Source organism: Wolffia australiana, chromosome 16 (genome assembly GCF_029677425.1).
Source record: "Wolffia australiana isolate 7733 chromosome 16, ASM2967742v1".
In the NCBI taxonomy this organism is placed as follows: Eukaryota; Viridiplantae; Streptophyta; class Magnoliopsida; order Alismatales; family Araceae; genus Wolffia; species Wolffia australiana.
Window position 1 is genome coordinate 671,001 of NC_135850.1, and position 20,024 is coordinate 691,024.

The 20,024-nt window shown below is 41.9% G+C and overlaps 2 protein-coding genes and 1 non-coding gene across 4 annotated transcripts; 2 read left to right on the forward strand and 1 right to left on the reverse strand.

Moving 5' to 3' along the window:
* The first annotated feature begins 13,123 nt into the window (after window positions 1–13,123).
* LOC144714014 (20 kDa chaperonin, chloroplastic-like) lies at window positions 13,124–15,735 on the forward strand. The gene is made up of 5 exons (XM_078588753.1): window positions 13,124–13,395; window positions 14,234–14,413; window positions 15,075–15,230; window positions 15,312–15,389; window positions 15,463–15,735. Exons 1-5 carry the CDS (start codon window positions 13,198–13,200, stop codon window positions 15,634–15,636), a joined length of 786 nt encoding a protein of 261 aa, XP_078444879.1. The 5' UTR covers window positions 13,124–13,197; the 3' UTR covers window positions 15,637–15,735.
* On the forward strand, window positions 14,647–14,728 carry LOC144714065 (small nucleolar RNA SNORD36). The gene has a single exon (XR_013584226.1). It is a non-coding gene; the product is annotated as a small nucleolar RNA SNORD36 (small nucleolar RNA).
* On the reverse strand, window positions 15,690–19,734 carry LOC144714013 (auxin response factor 16-like). Of its 2 annotated transcripts, XM_078588751.1 has the most exons (13): window positions 19,364–19,734; window positions 19,154–19,266; window positions 18,993–19,088; window positions 18,856–18,912; window positions 18,609–18,764; window positions 18,446–18,530; window positions 18,248–18,338; window positions 18,009–18,173; window positions 17,692–17,887; window positions 17,475–17,610; window positions 16,246–17,405; window positions 15,982–16,172; window positions 15,690–15,915 (listed from the first exon to the last, which is right to left on the reverse strand). In XM_078588751.1, the coding sequence occupies exons 1-13, from the start codon at window positions 19,401–19,403 to the stop codon at window positions 15,744–15,746; spliced, it is 2,658 nt and encodes an 885-aa protein (XP_078444877.1). In that variant the 5' UTR covers window positions 19,404–19,734; the 3' UTR covers window positions 15,690–15,743. The 2 variants fall into 2 exon arrangements, with proteins under 2 accessions (XP_078444877.1, XP_078444878.1); XM_078588752.1 differs by lacking the exons at window positions 19,154–19,266; window positions 19,364–19,734 and having other exon boundaries at window positions 18,852–18,912; window positions 18,993–19,071.
* Window positions 19,735–20,024: the final 290 nt, after the last annotated feature.

Consider the following 20,024-nt stretch of genomic DNA (forward strand, 5'->3'; position numbering starts at 1 on the left):
TTCGCCGATATTTTGTTACCTTGGCCAAGGACTTCATCGCATCGTCTTCCTTGGGTTTCACCTCTTATACCAAGGGTGAACGATCCCATCTTGACCAATCAATCATCTTCGTGAACTTCTTGATGCATCCTGAACTAAGACCATTTAGAATCCCATGATTGGGGACACGTAGGTCATAGTCAAAGTAAAACTATCTGACCACAAGATATATTTGGTGTCTCAGGTCAAAGGGCCACTTACACAACTGTGACGCCAATCAACATTATTGAATGTTTGGTATAATACCATTCAAGGATTCGTACGAACTATTTCCACTAAAGAGGACCCACTATCTATCCTCAATGTCTCCACACTAATGGCTATGGGATCGGTCATACGCATCATATGAGCGAGGCTAGATAGTGTTATTCTATCCGGATACTTTGATGTCCTTCTTGCGTATCCTTTGAATAAGAATGTTTAGAACATACGTTTAAAGACTAGTGATCTCCATATTATAATCTCATCATAATTCAGTAAGTTGGATATTGTATTCATGGACTTCATTATAAGCTTCACATGTGCACTATAATGAATATGTGCTATTAATGAACATGGAACGAGATATGGAATGTGTGATTGGCTTGCTGGCCACATATATTTCCATCACAAGATAGAAGAATTGAGTGAAGATTTCACCCAATTTGGAGTAGCCAATAGGGAGATATGCCTTGTGGGCGCGTGTTTGTGCTTGCCTAGTGCAGGTGTGGCATGTGAGAGAGAGACTTTTAATATGACCCTTCATTTTTTTCTCTACAAGCATTGCACTTTCATTGGAGACAACACTATGGGAAGTGTCAAAAGAGGCAGCTCTACATGAAGAAGCCCCATTGACAAAAGCTCCGCAGGAGGCGATGCTGATGACGGAATCTCCATTGGAGGAGGCGGTGTAAAAGGCAGCACCACCGTAGGAATTGGGGCTTCAATGGGCGTATCGGTGCATGATGTGGCGCCAACAATAGAGGCGCCATAGGTGTTGCTGCGTGCTCAGCCATGTGCAGAGCTGTGCATGTCGCCTTGTGCATTGTCGTGAACATTGTCGCGTGCATTGTCACAAGCACCACCTTGTGCGGAGCAGCACGGGCCACCGAGGTTGCAACCGTGCAGGTTGTTGCGAACGGAGCTGTGCACGCCATCCTAGGCGGACCGCGCAGGTTAACGCGTAGGTCGCCGCGGGCGAAGCTGTGCGTTCAACTGCCCCTAGAGGCACTCTCATGCCTTAACAAAGCTTCGACGGCAAAGGTGGCAGTTGTGACTAGGGTGGTGGCTCCGATGGCAAAGGCGGCAGTAGTTGCCGTCGATCCTCTCTCTCTCCTCCGAACCCTACTCTCTCTCCTGACCACAATTTTATCTCTCTTCAATTTGGTCTTTTGTGTGGGGCTGGCACGGCCTCATCCTTGCCGATTACTCCCCACTTAAGGGTGATCGGATGGCCAAGGCCGCGACCATCCTTAACAAGGGCATAAAACAGAACCGTAATGATTCTTTCTCCTTTTGAAAGAAAAACTAGTTCTCTCTGAGATTTCCTTGGCAAAATTGAAGAGGAAGGATCACGGTGAGTTTGGTTGGCGCAAATAGCGAGATCCAATGCCAAAGTGCCATGAGAGACTGTCAATGGTGAGATCCACCGCCCGAGAACAATGGTTGAGCACCAGCCGCAACATGTTTGTCAAAATGTGTGGGCTTGAATTGAGGACTTCACGACGAGGATAACCTCAATCCAATGCGTTTGGATATATTGAATCACATGTTCAAGGTTAGTTCTGATGTGTTCCATCGAAAGTGTTGCTTGATTAGATTTAATTTTGATTTTAATTTCAAAAAAAAAAATTAAAATAAAACCCCCAAAAGTTGAATCCCGACTTTCTATATATGTGTTTTCTCATTATATACGGATCTGATTCAGAAAACTTCGGATCGATTGGGTAGATATCAGGTCTCTCTTCGTGTTTTCACCATTATTTCATCATTCTTCACTCAAACCGTCATTCAAGACTCTAAAATTGTATCTCGTACGTGCGGATTTTTATTTGAAAACACCTATTTCTCCGTAAATTCAACCTACACTCATCACTATATTATGTTTTAATCATTAATTTGACTGAGTCTTATTTTTTTATTGATGCTCTAATTTGTGTTTAAACAACCCTGATTTCATGCTCGTCAGACATGTTGAGATACTCATGTGTGAGACATGTCTAGATGTATACATGCGGTCCATGGCTCATCAATCTCCTCACTCACCATGATGAGCTCCGTTCACACTCTATCTATGTTGTTACATGAGTGGAGAAACTGATGTAACACGATGGATGTCACAATCGAGCGGCTTGTGTCGCACCACAGGGGCCGGACGAGAATGTGTGATGCAACAAGATCAAATGATGTGTATGCTTAGTAAAATCAACGAGAAGTACGATGAAATCCAGGTGATCTAAGGTGTAAGCACAAATGACAACACGAGGAGTCAAGGCATGGACAGGCTCACAATGACCCGGATGTTTGGCTCAAAGGCCGTTGGTGTGGGGACCATTCACCGTCCGTTAGCATCCACGCCCGTCACCACGAGCAGCACTAATCCAACACCGACAAAATAAAATTCTTAGCGTGAATTCGGTCCTAAAACCCGTACAAATCTCTTGTGGAAACAGAACATATGAGGATGACACTGAAAGTAGTAATAATAATGTAAAGAGGAGAGGAATGTAATGACATGTGGCCTTGGGGCCGAATGCTCAAGGCAGGCGGCGGTCTCGGGAGGGGAAGGTTTTCGAACGCGGAAACAATTGTGTTGTCAATCGTTCGGTTGCGGGAGCGGTAGGTGGGATGTGAACAACAATGGGTCGCGGCCCTATAGTGGGTGCTGCGGGCTTGGCGCACGGATCAGCAATAGAGATGGTGGGACACAACGAGAGACAATGTGCTGAGTTTGCAATGCCCACAATACGGTATTCTGATGGGCAGGGGCATGCCGTGCTACATTCTGTTGGAACACACGGCTGCTGCTGTCAAGTAAGAGGGATTGCATCAGTTGGAGTTGCAGACAGTCAAGGCCTAGAGTATGGTGATTGCGACCTCCATTGTAACAATGCGCCGGATGGGGGGGATAGTAGTTAACCCCACATGGACCACCACGGTGAGCGCAGGCGCTGTAGGAGACCGAGGCAGAGGGGAAAATATTCATGACATAGGCAGAAGAATACGCTCGTACCACAGGCCTTGAGGGACGATAGACTGAAGGAGGGGAGGGGTGATGGAGCTCAAGGTTTGAGATCAAATCCGGTGGTGGAAGTCGCTGGTCTCTAGGCAACTCCACGGGATGTGAGAAGTCCACGTCACAGCGGGAAAAGCACTAACAGTACACTCTGAGTCGCTTCTAGGTGCAGCGCCACCCATGGATATGCGGGTTGCGGATTCCACGAACAACGTTGGAGCAACCCATTCATAAGCACGGTGCAACTCTGAAGGGTGGGCAACTTGTCAGCGACTAATGAGTGCAACCAAGGGCGGCTTGATGGAGGCAATGATGCTGAACCGAGGATGGAATATCCCTACGCAGTTCTACTAGCGATAGAATCTCCCCCTCTTGGGAGGAGAAGTTGGAGACCCTCGGTTGCAAGAAAACAGGGTATTCTTCTTCCAAGGATCTCCCTAGGAGGGAGCTCGGGAACCCTAGCACACAACAAACAGAATTCTCTTTTTTTTTCAAACAAATTTTCCTTCAAAAGACAGGTCTGAAACTATCGTGATCCTTCCCTCCCCTTTTCTATTAAAAAGGGGGAGGGCCGTGAACATGAAGGAAGCCCCCGACAAATAAAGGCGAGCATGGTAAAACAAAAATGACACCAAGAGGAGGGGTCATACACAGGACGGGCCTCTATAAAACAAAAAGAAAACACAAATAGTGATTTATGTATTATGCTCTTAGCATAATTCAGCAAGTTGCATTATGTATTCATACACTTTATAATAAATATCAAACATGATTAACAAATAGTGATCTTCATGATGGACATATATGTGTTCGAAATATAATGTGGGGGGGGGGGGGGGGAGTAGCCAAGCAGGGACTTCCCCCCCCCCAAAAGGTTGTGAACAAAAAAAATCATGACCAAGACTCGCACATGGGGGAGGCCTGTGAACACGCAAGAGGGGTGCCCCCGACAGTTAAAGGCGAGCATGGTAAAACAAAAACGACACGAAGAGGAGGGGTTGTACACAGGACGGGCCTCCATAGAATGAAAAGAAAACATGAATACGAATTAAATGACATGAAGGTCATTTCCTCAAACCTGGAAGCAAACACTTGGGTCCTTCATGTCAGCTGGGCTCTACGACGTGGTTGATGACGAGTCTAGACCTGCTCGACTAGACGGTCCTCCATCAAAAACCTTTGGGGAGAAGGGAGAAGAAGGGGAAGGCCCCTAAATTATTTTGGACAGGGTTATTTTTTTTTAGAGACTTCCCCTAGTTATACTAAGTGGACATTTTTCATAAATATATATTCCGGCATCCGAAAGACCATTTGTGTGCACCCTTTAGGCTCATGTATCAACCTAATTAATGACTCCAATGGCCCAATAACCTTTATGTGCCTTAAAAATTAATTAACTATGTCATCATATAGATCAATTAATGTTGGATTAATTTAACCCAATCGATAGGTCTCATCTCCAGCCCATGGGGCGCCGAGGTACACCCTGTGGTCCACAACTTTTAGTATAATATCATTTAGAGATTTGTATGAATCAATTTAATGAACTTTTTCTCCTAAGAGAAATCAATGTATATTCTTAGAGGCTCCACACTAATTAGAATATGAATATCTAGAACACGTGCCTAAATAATAGTGATTTATGTATTATGATCTTATCATAATTCACTAAGTAGCATCGCGTATTCATAAACATCATTTTAAGCATCAAACATGCACTACAATGAATACATCATTCTAATGAACATTGAGCAAGATGTGGACTATGTGATTACTTTTTTGAACGCATATCTTTCCATCATCTAGATCACTATTTGTTAATCATGTTTGATTTTTATTATGAAGTATATGAATACATAATGCAACTTGCTGAATTATGATATGAGCATAATACATAAATCATTATTATTTAATCATGCATTCTAAATATTCATATTTGAAGTACAGTTGTGAAGGGCATTGAACTATCTAAATGAAACAGCACTATCTTGTTGCACCCATATGATGAGTATCGCTGGTCATGTTGCCATTAATGTGTAAAATGTTATAATATTTCTTTAAACGATATTTTTATTTTTGTGGTCTTTACAATATTTTTATGGATTTTTTGACATCATATGTATGAAGAAAATACTTATAAACCTTAAAATAGATTTTTAGAATTTTTTGACATTAAATTAGAAGATATATTTTTTATGTAATATATATACATTTATAGTATTTATACTCATTTTATGGTTTTTTCCAAATTTCTGAATTTTTCATGCCACTTAATATGAAGAGATAAAACCAGGGGAGAGAAAAATTTTAAGGGTGAGAATTATTTAACTTCAAATAACATTATCCGACAATTCAAAAACATATTGAGACTCAAATTTTGAGTGTATCTTGATCTTTTCGTCCTCTTTTCATCTATATTTTTGGAGTTGTAAATACACCCTTGATTCATATAATGTTAATATTGGAATGGATCCTACTCTATTAGCTGAATGAGAGACTGATTTAATGATCCAATAATTTTTCCTTATGTTCATCATCGTTTGAAGTGAAAAAACAATTGAGAAGTGGAGATGATTTCCCATTGTGACAATTTGCCATGATCATGGCAGAATATAAGGATCTACGTTGAGTTTTGTTGCACTTACTTTGTTTTCTTCTTCTCGACATCATCCACATATCTTCATCACATCAATCCTATCATATCACTAATTATCCATCCCATCACATACAACCATGCCAACTCACATCCATATCATTCATAGCCATTGGAAGCATCATCCATACATATCTAATTTATTCATCATTGACATTCCTCGGACCCACTTATTCCATTTCAATTGTAAGGGGTATTTAGCGTAGGAATAGTGTAGAAACAAGCCTTGAGTCCACAAGCTTGCTCTACCATAACTAGCTTCTCCAACCCTTGAGTTCAGGAGGTTTTGCTTGAGGCCACGAGTAGAGGAGCACTCTCTCACAAGGAGAACACTCAGAGGGGAAAAATAATATTACCGACAAAACAAATTATTTCAATATCATCCTTCTACGGTACATGGGGTCTTATCTAGACTGATAAGCCTAAAATTAATGTGTAAATATGTCTTTGTTTGGTCTTTTAGACTTATGCATACAATTTATAATAACCCTTAATCACTAAATACTGTGTATAGAGAAAGCAAGGGGTAAAACCACAGGGAGACACTAAGCAAGAATTTTTATCCAATTTTAAATAATTTAATTCAAGAATAAATTCATTTTGCACTTAATAGACTTTAATTATGTTTATAATTAATCAAAATTAAGTACAAAGTTAATTTTGATTTTGATATTTTCAGTCAAGACACTCAAGATAGGATAAATTTAATTATAAGATCAGATTAATTCGGATCACTAATTTCCCAATTTTTAAGACAATTTTTATGTATTAAAATTGGGAATCAATAATCAAGAAAGGGATTTTGAAATTGGACTTCAAGATGGACGAAATTTTGGGATGAAAATTTTAATTTAGGTTTTTTATATATGGAATTAAATTTCCAAACAATCAATTTCCAAATCTAGTGAGAGAAAGTAGACAAATTAACCTAGAGAGAGAAAGTAGAAGAATTTGGGGAAAAAGTGAAATTCGACACTCATCTCAAAAATCTAAAAATGCAGAATTGATCCATATTTATGTAGAACAAAAGATTAAAAATAAGATCTCGAATCAAAATCAAAATGCAATGCTAATTTTATTTCAAAAGAACTTCAAGGGCATGTACATTTCGCCCATGCCTTGGCATTTTAGAATCGTTCAAGAAGAAGTTCAAAAATCAAATTAGAAACTTACAATTTTCAATGATGAACCAAGATCTGTTGACTTCCAAAGCAACTCCTATGTCCTTCCTTGCCAAATCCTTAGGGAGAGCTTAAAAAGTCAATTTCGCCTTCTTCCTGACCTCTATTTAAAAACCAACCGTATGGATCGTAGAGGGGGAAATGACAGACGTGCCCTCAAAATTTGGGCTCAATCGGACGGTTAGATCTCAAGATATCATCATTCTACTAATGATTCATCTCAACCGTTAGATTTTTATCTCTCATCCACTCAGATAGAAAATGCCCCTTTTTAATTGGTCACATTGTTTTTCTCCACTCTCGGATCTCATGCTGCCACGTCTTTGTGTGCGAAAAAAAATCAAATCATTAGCGATAAAGAAGGAGAGAGATTATACTTTTTAACGACTGAGAACGCGCCACGTCGCCCGTTCGTTTTCATTTTGACTAAATCAAAACAAAAAAGGTGAGCTTACAGCATATTTTTTAATGCATGTACAGTTGATTGCCGTGTGCATTAAATACACGCCGCGAATCGATTCTGCGTACGTGTAATACAAAAGAATATTCATAAATGTGCGTGTGTCGGTTGCCGCTTGCAATAAATGCAAGCGACTAACCAACTATTGCCGTGTGCAATATGCTTCTATCAGATTTATTATTATATGTGAAAATATACTTCAATAAATGCACGTGGAGAACGATTCTCCATGTGCATTTATTGAACAAAAAGAATCAAAAAAATGCGTACCGCTTTTCTCGTCATCATGTGCCACGTTGATGCTTTTAAAACAATCATTCGCTCATTATGGCATTGTGCATTCCGATGCCATAATGAGCCAATAATGCTCTCTCTTATTATTATTTTAAAAAATTGCATCCACTTATTCGCCCAAATTTCGGGCGGATGACGTGGAAAATTTCAAAGAAATACACTTTGATGTTTGCCAAAATTTCAAAGAAAAGTTATTTAAAATAATAAATAAATCATTAAAAAATAATCTTACAATTTTAAAATTCATTTCCTGGCTGAATAATGGTCAGAAAATTATAAAACAAACATGGAAAAATTCAGAAAATTAGTAAAACCCTTACCAACCTTCAGCCAATTACTTCAAGCCCTGTAAAAAAATAATTATTCAATGCAAAGAGGTTAAATACCATGTAAAAAATACTAAAAATGAGAAATAATAATAAAATCAAAGTGTATGTCATTTATCTTCATTTATATATGATAACATGAAAATATGGCCATTAAAAAACATAAATGTACTGAAATATTCATCAATTAACCATTATAATTTGCAAGTTATCATCAACCACAAAAGGTGAAGGGTCTATTGGGTTCTATGTCTTGGTTCAACCATTGAAAACTTGGTTTCCGTTATGCGTAAGCGTGAATCGATTCTCAATACATCTGTAAAATAAATACATCACATGTACCTTATGGGGAACTTATTCCACCCTTGACTATCCCACTTTGAGATTGCTCTTAAGTCATTTACGTGCCCGGTCTCTAGAAGTCTCTACACGATCACGTTACTCTTGGATCTCCACCTTTCTTCTATTACTCTTCTTCAAAATCCTGAATATCTTCTCACCATGACGACACTCCCTTGGTTAAGTTGAGAAGAGAGTAGAGCAAGGGGGGGGGGGGCTCTCAACTCTAGATCCCTTGGGTGCTTGAAATGAGTGCCCCTTCCCTATTTATAAAAAAAAACCATTACTTAGGTTTTTCTAAAAAACCATTAAGTAAAATATATTCACCAATGTCCCTATGATCTTATACGCCTGACCCTCCAGGCCCATATATCATTCTAATTAAAAAATTTAGTGGCCCAATAATAATTACTGGCAAACCTTATTAATTAACTATATCCACATGTAGACTTATTAACTAAGGATCAATTTAACCCAATCGATAGGTTAAGTTTCTAGCCCGTGGAGCGCCAAGTGATAACATGCATGTTTAGCGCTTTAATATGATCATATTTACATTTATATTTGTATTAAATCACTCATATTTTCATGCTATCAAGCTTAAAATGATTAAATAATTTTTAAGAATGATTTTCTAATTTTTATTATTTTTCAGGATTTTTCTAACTATAGATTCTAAAAAATATAATTTTTGAGACAGAATATTATTTTTATGGAATTTTTTGACATAAAATTTGGAAACATATGATTTTTATAAGTCAATATCTATATTTATACGTATTTTTTGGGCTTTTATATTATTTAATTTTTAACGTATTTTGGTTTTTCTAGCAGGGTAACATGGCGCGCTCATGGCCACTCATTTAAAAAAAGAATGTGACATGGCGCCCTAACTTGCCGCCATGTCATCCTCAAGAAATATTTTTTAAATGTTTTTCCTTTGTTTTCCTTTATCATTTTTTCAAGTAGACATGGTGCAGAATACGAAGAGCGCGCGCACAGAATACAAAAATCGTGGAATATCAAGTGCTTTGACTTTTTAACGGTCAGGGAAAATGAGGACGTTGATGAGGAGAGAGAAGGAAATCAAGGGCTAGGATTAGCTCAACTTCAAACAACCATAACTTTTGGTACAACTCTGATTGAGCTGAAATTTTCATCATTGATTCCTCTTCCCCTCCTCTTTCCGTCCATACCCTCTGATCTATAAATAGAGGCTCTAGATCATTGTGAAATTCATCTTGAACTTGCTTCCTACTTGTGTACGCTGATTGAAAGAGAGTGAGTTTTGAGATCCTTTACTAAGTACTATTTGAACTCTTTCATGAAACCTTTATTGTTATCAGTTACCGTACATGTATAATCCATCATTCGCGTGAGACTCTCGAACAGCTTAGGGTATGGTTTATCGCCAAACCCTAATCTATCATTCGATTAGTACTGATGCGTAATGTGGATCATTGGAGAATGCCTTCTCCAATATCCTCATTACCTTGGCTAGGATATTGCTGCATCGTCTTCCTTGAGTCAATCTCCTCTAATACTGAGGGGAGATGATCCAGTTTTGACCACTCAATCATCTTCGGAAGCTTCTTACTACACTCAAGCTATGACTTGTTTAAATCCCATGATTAGAGACTCGTAAGTTGTAGTCAAAATGTAGGCGTCCATCCACAAGATGTCCTTGGTGTCACATATCAATGGATCACTTGTACAACATTGTCATGAATTAACCTGATTGGCATTTAGGTATACTACCATTCAGGGATTCTTCAAACCAATTCAAAGAAATATTTCTCCAAAGAGCACCTACTATCTATCCTTAGTGTCGCTACACTAATATCCACATGATCAGCTTTACTTATCGAATAAGTATGATAAGGTAGTGTTATTCTATCCAGATAATTCGATGTCCATCTCGACTATCCATCAAATAAGAATATTTAGCTTACATGTTTAAAGATCAGTGGTCAATGCATTATGATCTATTCATAATTCATTATGTCATTGCATGTATTCATGGACTTCATTATAAAAATTGCATTGCAATAATAATGAATGTAATCTTTTATTCAATGAAACCTAGATAAGACATGGCGGTGCGATTTGGATTGCCGACCACATAATATCCGTCAGGGTCACCCATAATGATGATACCCATGACAAGCATTGACAAAAAAAAACTAGCATGATAAGATACAATATCAGAAGACTAAAAATATTGTGCAGAGATATTTTGTAGATTCTTGGGCCTACTGAACATTTTTTAGAAGATATTGTGTGGCTTTATTGAATCTGGATAAGACAAAACCGAAGATATGCACCTCTAAATAGAGATGACAGAGATATCTTGCAGACTTTGGCAGAACAAGAATCTATCAAATAAAAATATGTTAAAGGATTTTATAGGTGTCTACATACCTTTCTTCAGATCTTGTCAGCTTCTAGAAAGATCTCCAACTTGGGCCACCACATGCAAATGGGCCTTAAGAAGTGGTTTATGTGCTAAAACAAATGATATCCATTCTTACTTGTTCATTTTATCTTATATTCAATTATCATCCTTCCAATCTCGCCACATTCTTAATTAAAAATATATCTTTTTTATCATCCCCTGGTTGTCACATAAATAACATTTACTTTCTAATATACATTCCCTATGGAATTTACCCTTGCTCATCACTAATCAGTCAAATTATTCCATCTGTCAATTTTTATGATGTTTTATTGATGGACGTATATTACAAAGAAAATTTATTACCCTCAAATTTAGTTCATCAGATGTCATTGTTATTCAATAAAATTATGTTGCCAAAAATATGAATGTACTTCCTCGCCATCAAGTCTCGTTATAAGAAACACTTACAATGAGCAAGAGAAGAGAGGGAAGGGCACTCAAGAATGAATCACTTTGGTATCAAATTTTGGCTCTCTCCTCTATTTATGTTCTCTAAGAAAATTTAAAAGTCTCCAGGAAATTTTGTAGAAGTCTTCCAAAAAAATTCATAAAGTCCCCTAGAAATGTTATAGAAGTCTCCCAAAATAATACATAAAGTCCCCAAACGTATATTAAATCCACCAATGTCCAACATATCGTGTGTATGACCCTCAAGGCTCACATATCGACCTAGTTAATAACTCTAATGGCCTAGTAACATATATCGGCTAAAATCTTATAATTAATTAAATTTTCATCTATATTAATTAATCAAATATTGATTTAACCAAGTTGAAAGGTTGAGTAGCCAACATGTGGGGTGCCAAGCAACGCGTCATTTCCTAGAAGAGTGAAGAGAGTTTGTCAACTCTCTCCTAGGACCTTTACCATCATGAGTTATCATTTATGTACAATCTCTTATTGTAGATGGGCCCTCAAATGACTTAGGTTACAGGTAACTGTCAAACTCTAATTTGTCATTGTATTTAGAAATGGAGGAATTCATAAGAGAACACCTTCTCAAATATTTCTCCTATACTTAGCTAGGGATTTGACTACATCTTCTTCCCTGAGTCAATGCCCTCTTATAACAAGCGTGGGTGATCTCATCTTGACTAGAAAGTCATTTTTGTAGGTTTTTAACTTCATCATAGCTAATATTTTAAATCGTGTGGTTTGAGACTTGTAGGTCTTAGTCAAAACACGACCATCCATCTACAAGGTGTTATTGATGCCTAGTGTCTAAGAATCACTTACAGAACCATGATATAAGCCAACTTGATTAAAAGTTACATAACACTAATATTTAGGGATTCATAACAGATAAATTAAGTGAACTATTTGCCTAAGGAGCACCTATTGTTTACCCTTAGTATATTCACACTAATGACCACTTGATTGGTCATACTCATGATATGAGCATGACTAGATAACACCATTGTCGTTGGATATTTTTATGTCCTTTTCAAATATGCTTAGAGCACGAATATTTATAATACATTTTTATAGACAATCGATCATTGTACTATAACACCATCATAGTTCACTCAGCCATTGCAGCATTCGTAGACTTCGTTTGTAAGCATCACAAGTGCATTATAATGAATATAATATTTTGATTAAAATTGAGCAAGATGTGGAATGTACTTTTGGGTCCCAGTATCATTTATTCCGAAAAACTATTTCCAAACGGTAAAAAGCGTTTATAAAAAAAATTCATGGTTTATTTCTTCACGTATTGGAATCTCTTGGCTAATGGGTACGTGGATTACAATGGTGCACATTATCTATTTTTTGCCACTACATAGTTTGATTATTTGGAAATCATCGTGTAATAAAAATATGGATATAATCAGCATACAAATAAAACGTCTAATATAACCATCGAATACCATGTCCTCTGCAAATAATATACAACAATTTACGCATCAAACATTTCTCCATCTTTCCTAAAACGTTGGGCAGGAAATGAATTAATTTCAAGGGAAAATTTCTGCTGGGCCCAAATCTCTTGAGGTTTCTGGAAGGTTCACGCGGTGCGCTATTCCCCTGGACCACCCTAATCCGCAAGTTACACCCTCCGACAAGACAAACTATTGGATAACTTATTGTCGGAGCACGATTGTGACTGCGGAAGCACGGTGCAGCATAAGTCTAGCTTCTATTTAAAAAGAGACTCTCGGACTCAGAGTGAGCACCAAGCAAGCCTATCTAGTTTATCTGCTCTCTTGTCGCTCCGAGGAAGTCGCCTTCCATGGCAGCTGTTCAGCTGACGAGCTCCTCGTGCATGATCAGGGGAAGGAGCATGGCGTCTGCTGCCATGGGCCAGTACGAGGGCCTTCGCCCGGCGGCCTTCGTCGTCTCCACTTCTGTCGCTCCGAGCAGGGCATCGTTTCCTCGACTGTCCTTTCGAGGTCTGGTTGTGAAAAGCGCCGTCGTTGTCACGACCCAGGTAGTAATCTCTGATCTCTTGTGCTGATTTCTTCCGATTATCGAATCTCTTGGAACATCTTATTGCAAGTTCGAATGTTTTATTTGTCAGAACCTGGGTAATAAAGACTTTGATTTTGTGCTGGTACAGTTTGATATCCTGATCTCCCGGAATATTTTATTGCAATTTCGAATGTGTTCTTTGTCGAAACCCAAGTTACGGCTTAGAATTTTTGTAATCTCTTTTAAACGGGTTCTGTAATCTCTTCGAATTTCTAATGGCAGTATCGAATGTGGTCTTTGTTACAACCCAGGTAATAATGACCTAGAGTTTTGGTTGCCTTATAGGCGGATTCAGTAGTCTCTTGGGTTTTTTATGGCAAGGTCGAATGTGTTCTTTGTTACAGCCCAAGTAACAGTGCCCTAGAGTTCTTGTTCCCTTATAGATGATTCAGTAATTTTCCTGGAATGTCCTGCGTCTAGTTTGAGTGTGTTGTTCTTTGTCACAACTCAGGTAACAATTCCTTGGAATATTTATGCTTGTTTGAGACTGATTATTTCATTCTCTTGGAATACCCTGCTTTTTGTTTGAGCATATTCTTTGTCACGACCCAGTTAAAATGCCTTGGAAAATATATGCCTGTTTAAGACTGATTCTTTGTTTTGGAATATCCTACTTCGAGGAATGTGCTCTTGCTCATTACCCAGGCAATATTGCGTTGGAAATTTTGTGTCCCTATCGACTGATTCTTTAATTCTCTTTGGAATATCCGATTTCTTTTGAAAGAAAAACCTATTGCTAGTATATATATGTCTTTTGTTCCTCTATAAGTCTGGGTTCTTATAATTATTGATTGCAGTATACCACAGTCAAACCCCTGGGCGATCGAGTGCTGGTAAAGATTAAGAGCTCCGAGGAGACAACAGTGGGAGGGATTTTGTTGCCTTCAACTGCTCAGACTAAACCTCAGGGTGGGGAGGTTGTCGCAGTCGGAAGTGGAAGATCCATCGGTGAGACGAAGCTGAAGCTCAGCCTTCAGGTAATCCATTGATCGTTCTGTAAAGTATAGTCCAAGAGCGTCCGTGCCAAGAATTTTTTAAACCGTGTCATTTTCTGTGCTTGAATTGTACAGTTTGCCATTCTAACCGACTGCATGATTGTGTTGTAGAGAACATTATTTTCTGTAATTTGAATTATCCTTAATCGAATAGTTCTTGCACGCAGTTTTGGCATCGGTACCACATCATTTTCTCGTTAATCTTCCTACAAAATGGGCATATGATGATCAACATGTTGATATCGAGATTTCGTCGATGATTTCCATCCAATTCAAGCTTTTTAAAACTGATGCCCAGAAACATTCAACCATTCCTCAGGATTCATCAAATTGGATCTAAATTGACCCATCACCAATGTCAATGTATTTTCTTCTCTCTTCTTCTTGCATACTGCTTCATTTTCAATTCTATCTCCTTCTGGGGAATGGCTCAAAGCATTCCCACCTCAGGCTTGGGGCTACTGAACAAGTGATGAGCTCTAAGCGATAGAACGGTTAAATTAAATCTGAAATCTGAAACTACTGAGCAAAATAACTTTAGAAATAACTAAACTTCAATCACGAAAATTATAGCTTGGACAATGGATGGACAATTCATGAAAATTGATTCTAATCATCAAAAAAAAATTAAAAATCTTTGCAGGGAGGAGAGCAGATCGTATACTCGAAATATGCAGGCACTGAGGTTGAGCTGAGCGGCGCGCCTCACATCATTCTCAAAGAGGAAGACGTCGTGGGCGTGCTCGACTCAGACGACATCAAAGACCTCAAGCCACTCAACGACCGGGTTCTCATCAAGGTCACTTCACTAACTTGGAAATTTCTTTGGTTTCTTTAATCATTTATATAGTTGTGTTCTTATGTAAAATTAAATATGCAGGTTGCTCCGGCCGAGGAGAAGACCGCCGGCGGGCTGCTGCTGACTGAGGCGACAAAGGAGAAGCCCTCCGTCGGGACGGTATGCGACGAAGGGCTGCTGCTGACCGTTGACCTTGTCGGTCAATTCTGACAATGCATGTTAACTTTGACAGGTGGTCGCGGTGGGCATCGGCGTCCTCGAGGAAGACGGAAGCAGGCGAGAGTTGCGGGTGAAGGCGGGGAACACCGTCCTTTACTCCAAGTACGCCGGGACTGACTTCAAGGGATCTGACGGCTCAGATTTTATCACGCTGAGGGAAAACGATATCATGGCCATCCTTTCCTAGATCTCACCCTTCTCCTGTTCCAATTTTGTAGATCAGTTCTCCATTGAACCGGATTTTGTAAAAGTCTGTCAACGCCAATGGATTTCATTCAGCTCTAAAGTCAATAGTCAATGTCCGAAGGAAGTGGCCGAGGAATCGTCGTAGGGGGCCCTCCACTGACTGTCGGACCCGCTGCAGGCCGGGTTGTCTGATGGGCCGTTGACCAGGTTATCCAGGCTCATCTGCTGGACTTCAGTGCCAGACAAGATCTTGATGCTCTGCACGCAGCTCACGAATTCCCTGGAGATTCAAATGACGGCCGTGTTAACTGAGAGTTGACTTTGGGTGGAGGAGACTTTGACTTACTCCCAGGGGTCGTCTCCAACAAGGAGAATGTCGTTTTCATGGTCAACGTAGACTAGCTTCCAGTCCGTCCTGTGGGGGTCCTCCAGCTGACCCTCGATCCCAAACATGGCGGCGAGGTCTCGTCGGAGCTCGCTGTAGCCCCTGTACCGGGTGACGTCAATGCACCTGCCCACAGACCCCCGCTTCTGGACCTGCACCAGAGAGGAAATTGGTCTCACAAATCCAAACCCCACGCTTTTTCGACGAAGCCAGCGCCGGTCAGACCTTAGTGTAGGTCCGCATCCGGGGCTGCTGTGCCATCCACGCCCGAGTCAAGGAGCCATTCTCATTTGCCGTGGTGGCAGCGCAAGCTGTGCTTGGGTTGCAGCCTGGGCCGAAGGATTGGGAGGTGATCTCACGGGAAGAGATCTCGCGCTTGGGATCGTTCCTTGAGTTGACATAGCCAGCGGCGGTTAACAGGCCTTGAAGCTCTCTTGAGGACGGAAAGGCTTTGAGGAGGGCGTCTGGGGCCAAGCCAGCTGCCATATTGTTGTCCACACAGAGCGGCGGCGTGGAAAAGCCCTCCTGGGTGACCATGGCGGCGCTGCTGCCGCCGCTGCCTCCGTCTGCGCAGAACGAGGTCGCCGAAGAGGAGGCCTCCAGACGGTCCGTTATGCCACGTCGACAATAAGAATTCTGCAACTCCTTTGTGCAGTCAGTCTCATTCTTGATACTCCGCAGCTCTTGGATCATGTTTCCATGTGGTACCGCCAATTGTCCCAGCGGCGGCAGAGCTTGATGTTTTGATGGTAGCGGGGGCTGCATCTGAGCTGAATGATGGGGGAGTTGACCCTGCAAAGGCACCTGTGGCAGTAAATTGGGGGCTAGCTGGGAGAGGAGTTGCTGCTGCTGCTGCTGTTGCAGTGTGTGTAGGAGGTGCAGCTGAAACTGAGGCTGATTTAGCTGCATCTGTTGCTGGATATGCATTGCCGGCGCCTGGGTGACCGCTGCACCCTGGTTCATAATATATGAGCTCTGCTGATCTAGAAGTCCAACGGGGCAGCTCGCTGGCCTTGTCGGACTCTGCTGTGGCGGCTGCTGTTGCTGGAAGTGAATTGATGGGTGCGCCGCCATTACCATCTGAGGTAATGGCTGCACCGTTGCCAGTGGCGCCTGCAGAAACTGCGGCTGAGGGTATTGATGAGTTGGCTGAAGAGGCACTGGAGGAGGCGGCTGCGGCCTGAATGGGTCGTCTCCGCCATGGACAGAGGTGGCTGAGGAGACCAGAGCATGGAAAATCCCAACCTGCGCCGGCGACACCAAGCTCTGTTGACCCTGCTGCATTCCCATCCACTGCATCAAGTTCATCCCCGGCATCCCCTGACCCTCCTCTCCCAGCCTGCCTCTCCCAACCCTGAACCCATTCTCTCTTTCACCTCCATCATCTGAAGAAACCGGGATTAGTATACACTTCCCATGCAGAAACTGTGAAACTCAAAGCATAATTAGCTTACCCGGAATCCCAGGTTGTGTGGGAAATCTGGGTCTTAACGAGGGAGGGCACACGTAGAAGGGGGCAACCACAGGCTCAATCTCCCATAGCGAGACCCGGTTCCTCCGCTCTCCCGCCGTGGACTCATCCCATCCGACCTGCTCATGGATGGCCAGAATTCTCTTCACTACTTGTCTAGACATGGGAAAGGAACAATGGAAGAGGGTAGGTGAAGGGACCTGGAGGTTCCGCCACGGCGAGTTGCGCCAGCGTTCAGGATCGAGGTCGCTGATCCCAGTGATTGTTCCCATGAACCGGCGGATTCCCGATTCCTCGGTCTCAAACATCATCCTGAATCTCATTCCCACAGTCACCTGCGTGTACACGGCCCTCTGGTACTTGGCCAGTGGGACGACAAACTCTGACGGCGTCGCTCTGCTCATCAGGAGACGAGTCAAGAGTACAATTCTTTTTTTTTTTTTTGAACAATATCAAGAGTAGAATTCAACGCAACAAGTTTTGAATTATTGTCAAGAGAGAGAGAGGGAGGGAGGACCTGGGGTTGTAGAAGATGGTGAACGGGCTGTTGTTGGCGACGGCATGGGCAGCCGCTGCATGAATTCCGATCTGCATGCTGTCGCTTGACAGAACAGATGATGAGAGAGATGGTGGCTGCCGAGCTGCGCGACGTATGCCCAGCAGAAGCCTTGAATTCTCGTCCCTTTAAAGAAAAACAGATGAGTCAACTGCCCATCAAGTAATAGAAAACTATAGCAAGATCTTCATCATCCGAACCTCACAAACAGAACAGAATCACCGGCGACTAGTTTCTTAGCGCTGACAAAAACGCTCCAGCCGGTGGTCAACAGATGCCTCTTGGGCTGACCTGCATCACAATCAAAATGAGTAAGAACTTGCTATTCTGCCCACTTCAAAACACTTCAAAATAGAATGGCTTTAAAGAAATTTAACCCACTTTACTGAAATTCAAACCTCGATAAATATGGCGAAACGTCCAAGAAGCATCATGCAGGTCTTTGGCGCACAATTCCTGGGCCGGCGGCTGCGTAGAATAATCCTGCAGAAAATCGATTTAAAATGAGTCAAAGTTGTAGCAAAAAAAACTGTCTTTGTTCTTTGTTTTTCTCGGTTCAACCAGAGATGGGAAGATCTTCTCAGCGGCGCGGCGAGGCACGGAGAAGCCGCCATGGGTACTGGTGTCACTGGCCGTCAGGGTCTTGCAGAAGAACTCAGATGGCTGCCTGCTCTGCTTCATACCCAGATCTGAAGCCAGAAGAGCCTCTCGATCAAACTGCTCGCAAAATTCAAACCCCAAATGAGCCCAAAATCCAGTATTTTAACCAGAAACCAGAACCCTAATCTCAATACAGCCGCTGACCTACTTTAGAGACAGGCTGAAGCGTCATCTCCGCATAAACTTCATCTGTTTCGGCATCAGCCTGAAGAAAAAGAAGACGAGAAAGCCTGCGATTAACGCGTAATTCTCCAAAAAATGAGATCGAGCGCTTGGCGCGCGTACGTGTAGAGTGACGTTTTGTAGCAGACAAACGAGCTTAGAAGGGAGAGATGGGTAGCTGGGCAAGGACTCAGCGTCGCGCCCCATCGAAGCTGCCACCTGACAAACACAACGAGACTCAGCGTAGAAGATCGATTAGGGTTTCTGGAGGTAGCAAGAGATACCTGCTCGCTGTGGCCTTGAGGGAAGTAGACGACGAGAGTGTTTACAGGGGGAATTGAGACCAGCGGGCCAGCGCAAGCATGCCATAGCCCCGGATCGATCTTCCTTCTTTCCCCTTTTTCCCCAGTCACAGAGAAAACAACCGGGCAATCAGCGAAACGAAAGAGCGATGAATCAAAGCCTAGGTAGGGCACGAAGACGAAGAATAAAACCTTCTGAAGCGCTCTCGGAAGACCCGCTGGAGGCCTTCATAGCGACGATCAAGGCCGAGTTCCTTTCTGGGGAATTGCCACAAACACCTAGCGCGCGTTCTCGAATCAATCATCCCTGATCGTCGCCATTGTTCACCCTCTTCTCCGCTCCGCTAAACGCCAATGGGGTGTGTAAAATTGCGATCTTTGGGGAGATGGTTCGCTCAGAATCCAACTCGGGATTGGCCGACCGCTCCTGCCACTGATCGGCCACCACCTGAGACTCTGAGAGCGCGACCCACGGCCGATCCCGTCCACTCTCTTCGATCGCTACCCTCCAATTCGCGCAAGGCATGGATCCCACCAAGGCGTGCAGTCTATCGCCAGTCGCCACGCCGCAGAAGAGAAGATATCGGGAAGATTATCTTAGTAGAGACCGAATCTTACTGTAATTAAGTCTACTATTATTCTTGATTCTTCCTTCGGGGATCCAACGGTCGGGATCAACCTCGATGTATCCGACGGTCTCGTAGAGTTTAAGACTTGGCTATGTTGGAATTTAGTGGGGCCCACTTTTTTTATCTTTTACTTAGTGAAGGTTGCGGAGAGAACGAGTTGACTCGGTGAGATAGAACCGGGACCGAGTCGGCGAGTTTCTCGCGGGTGTGCCACGTGGGCCATG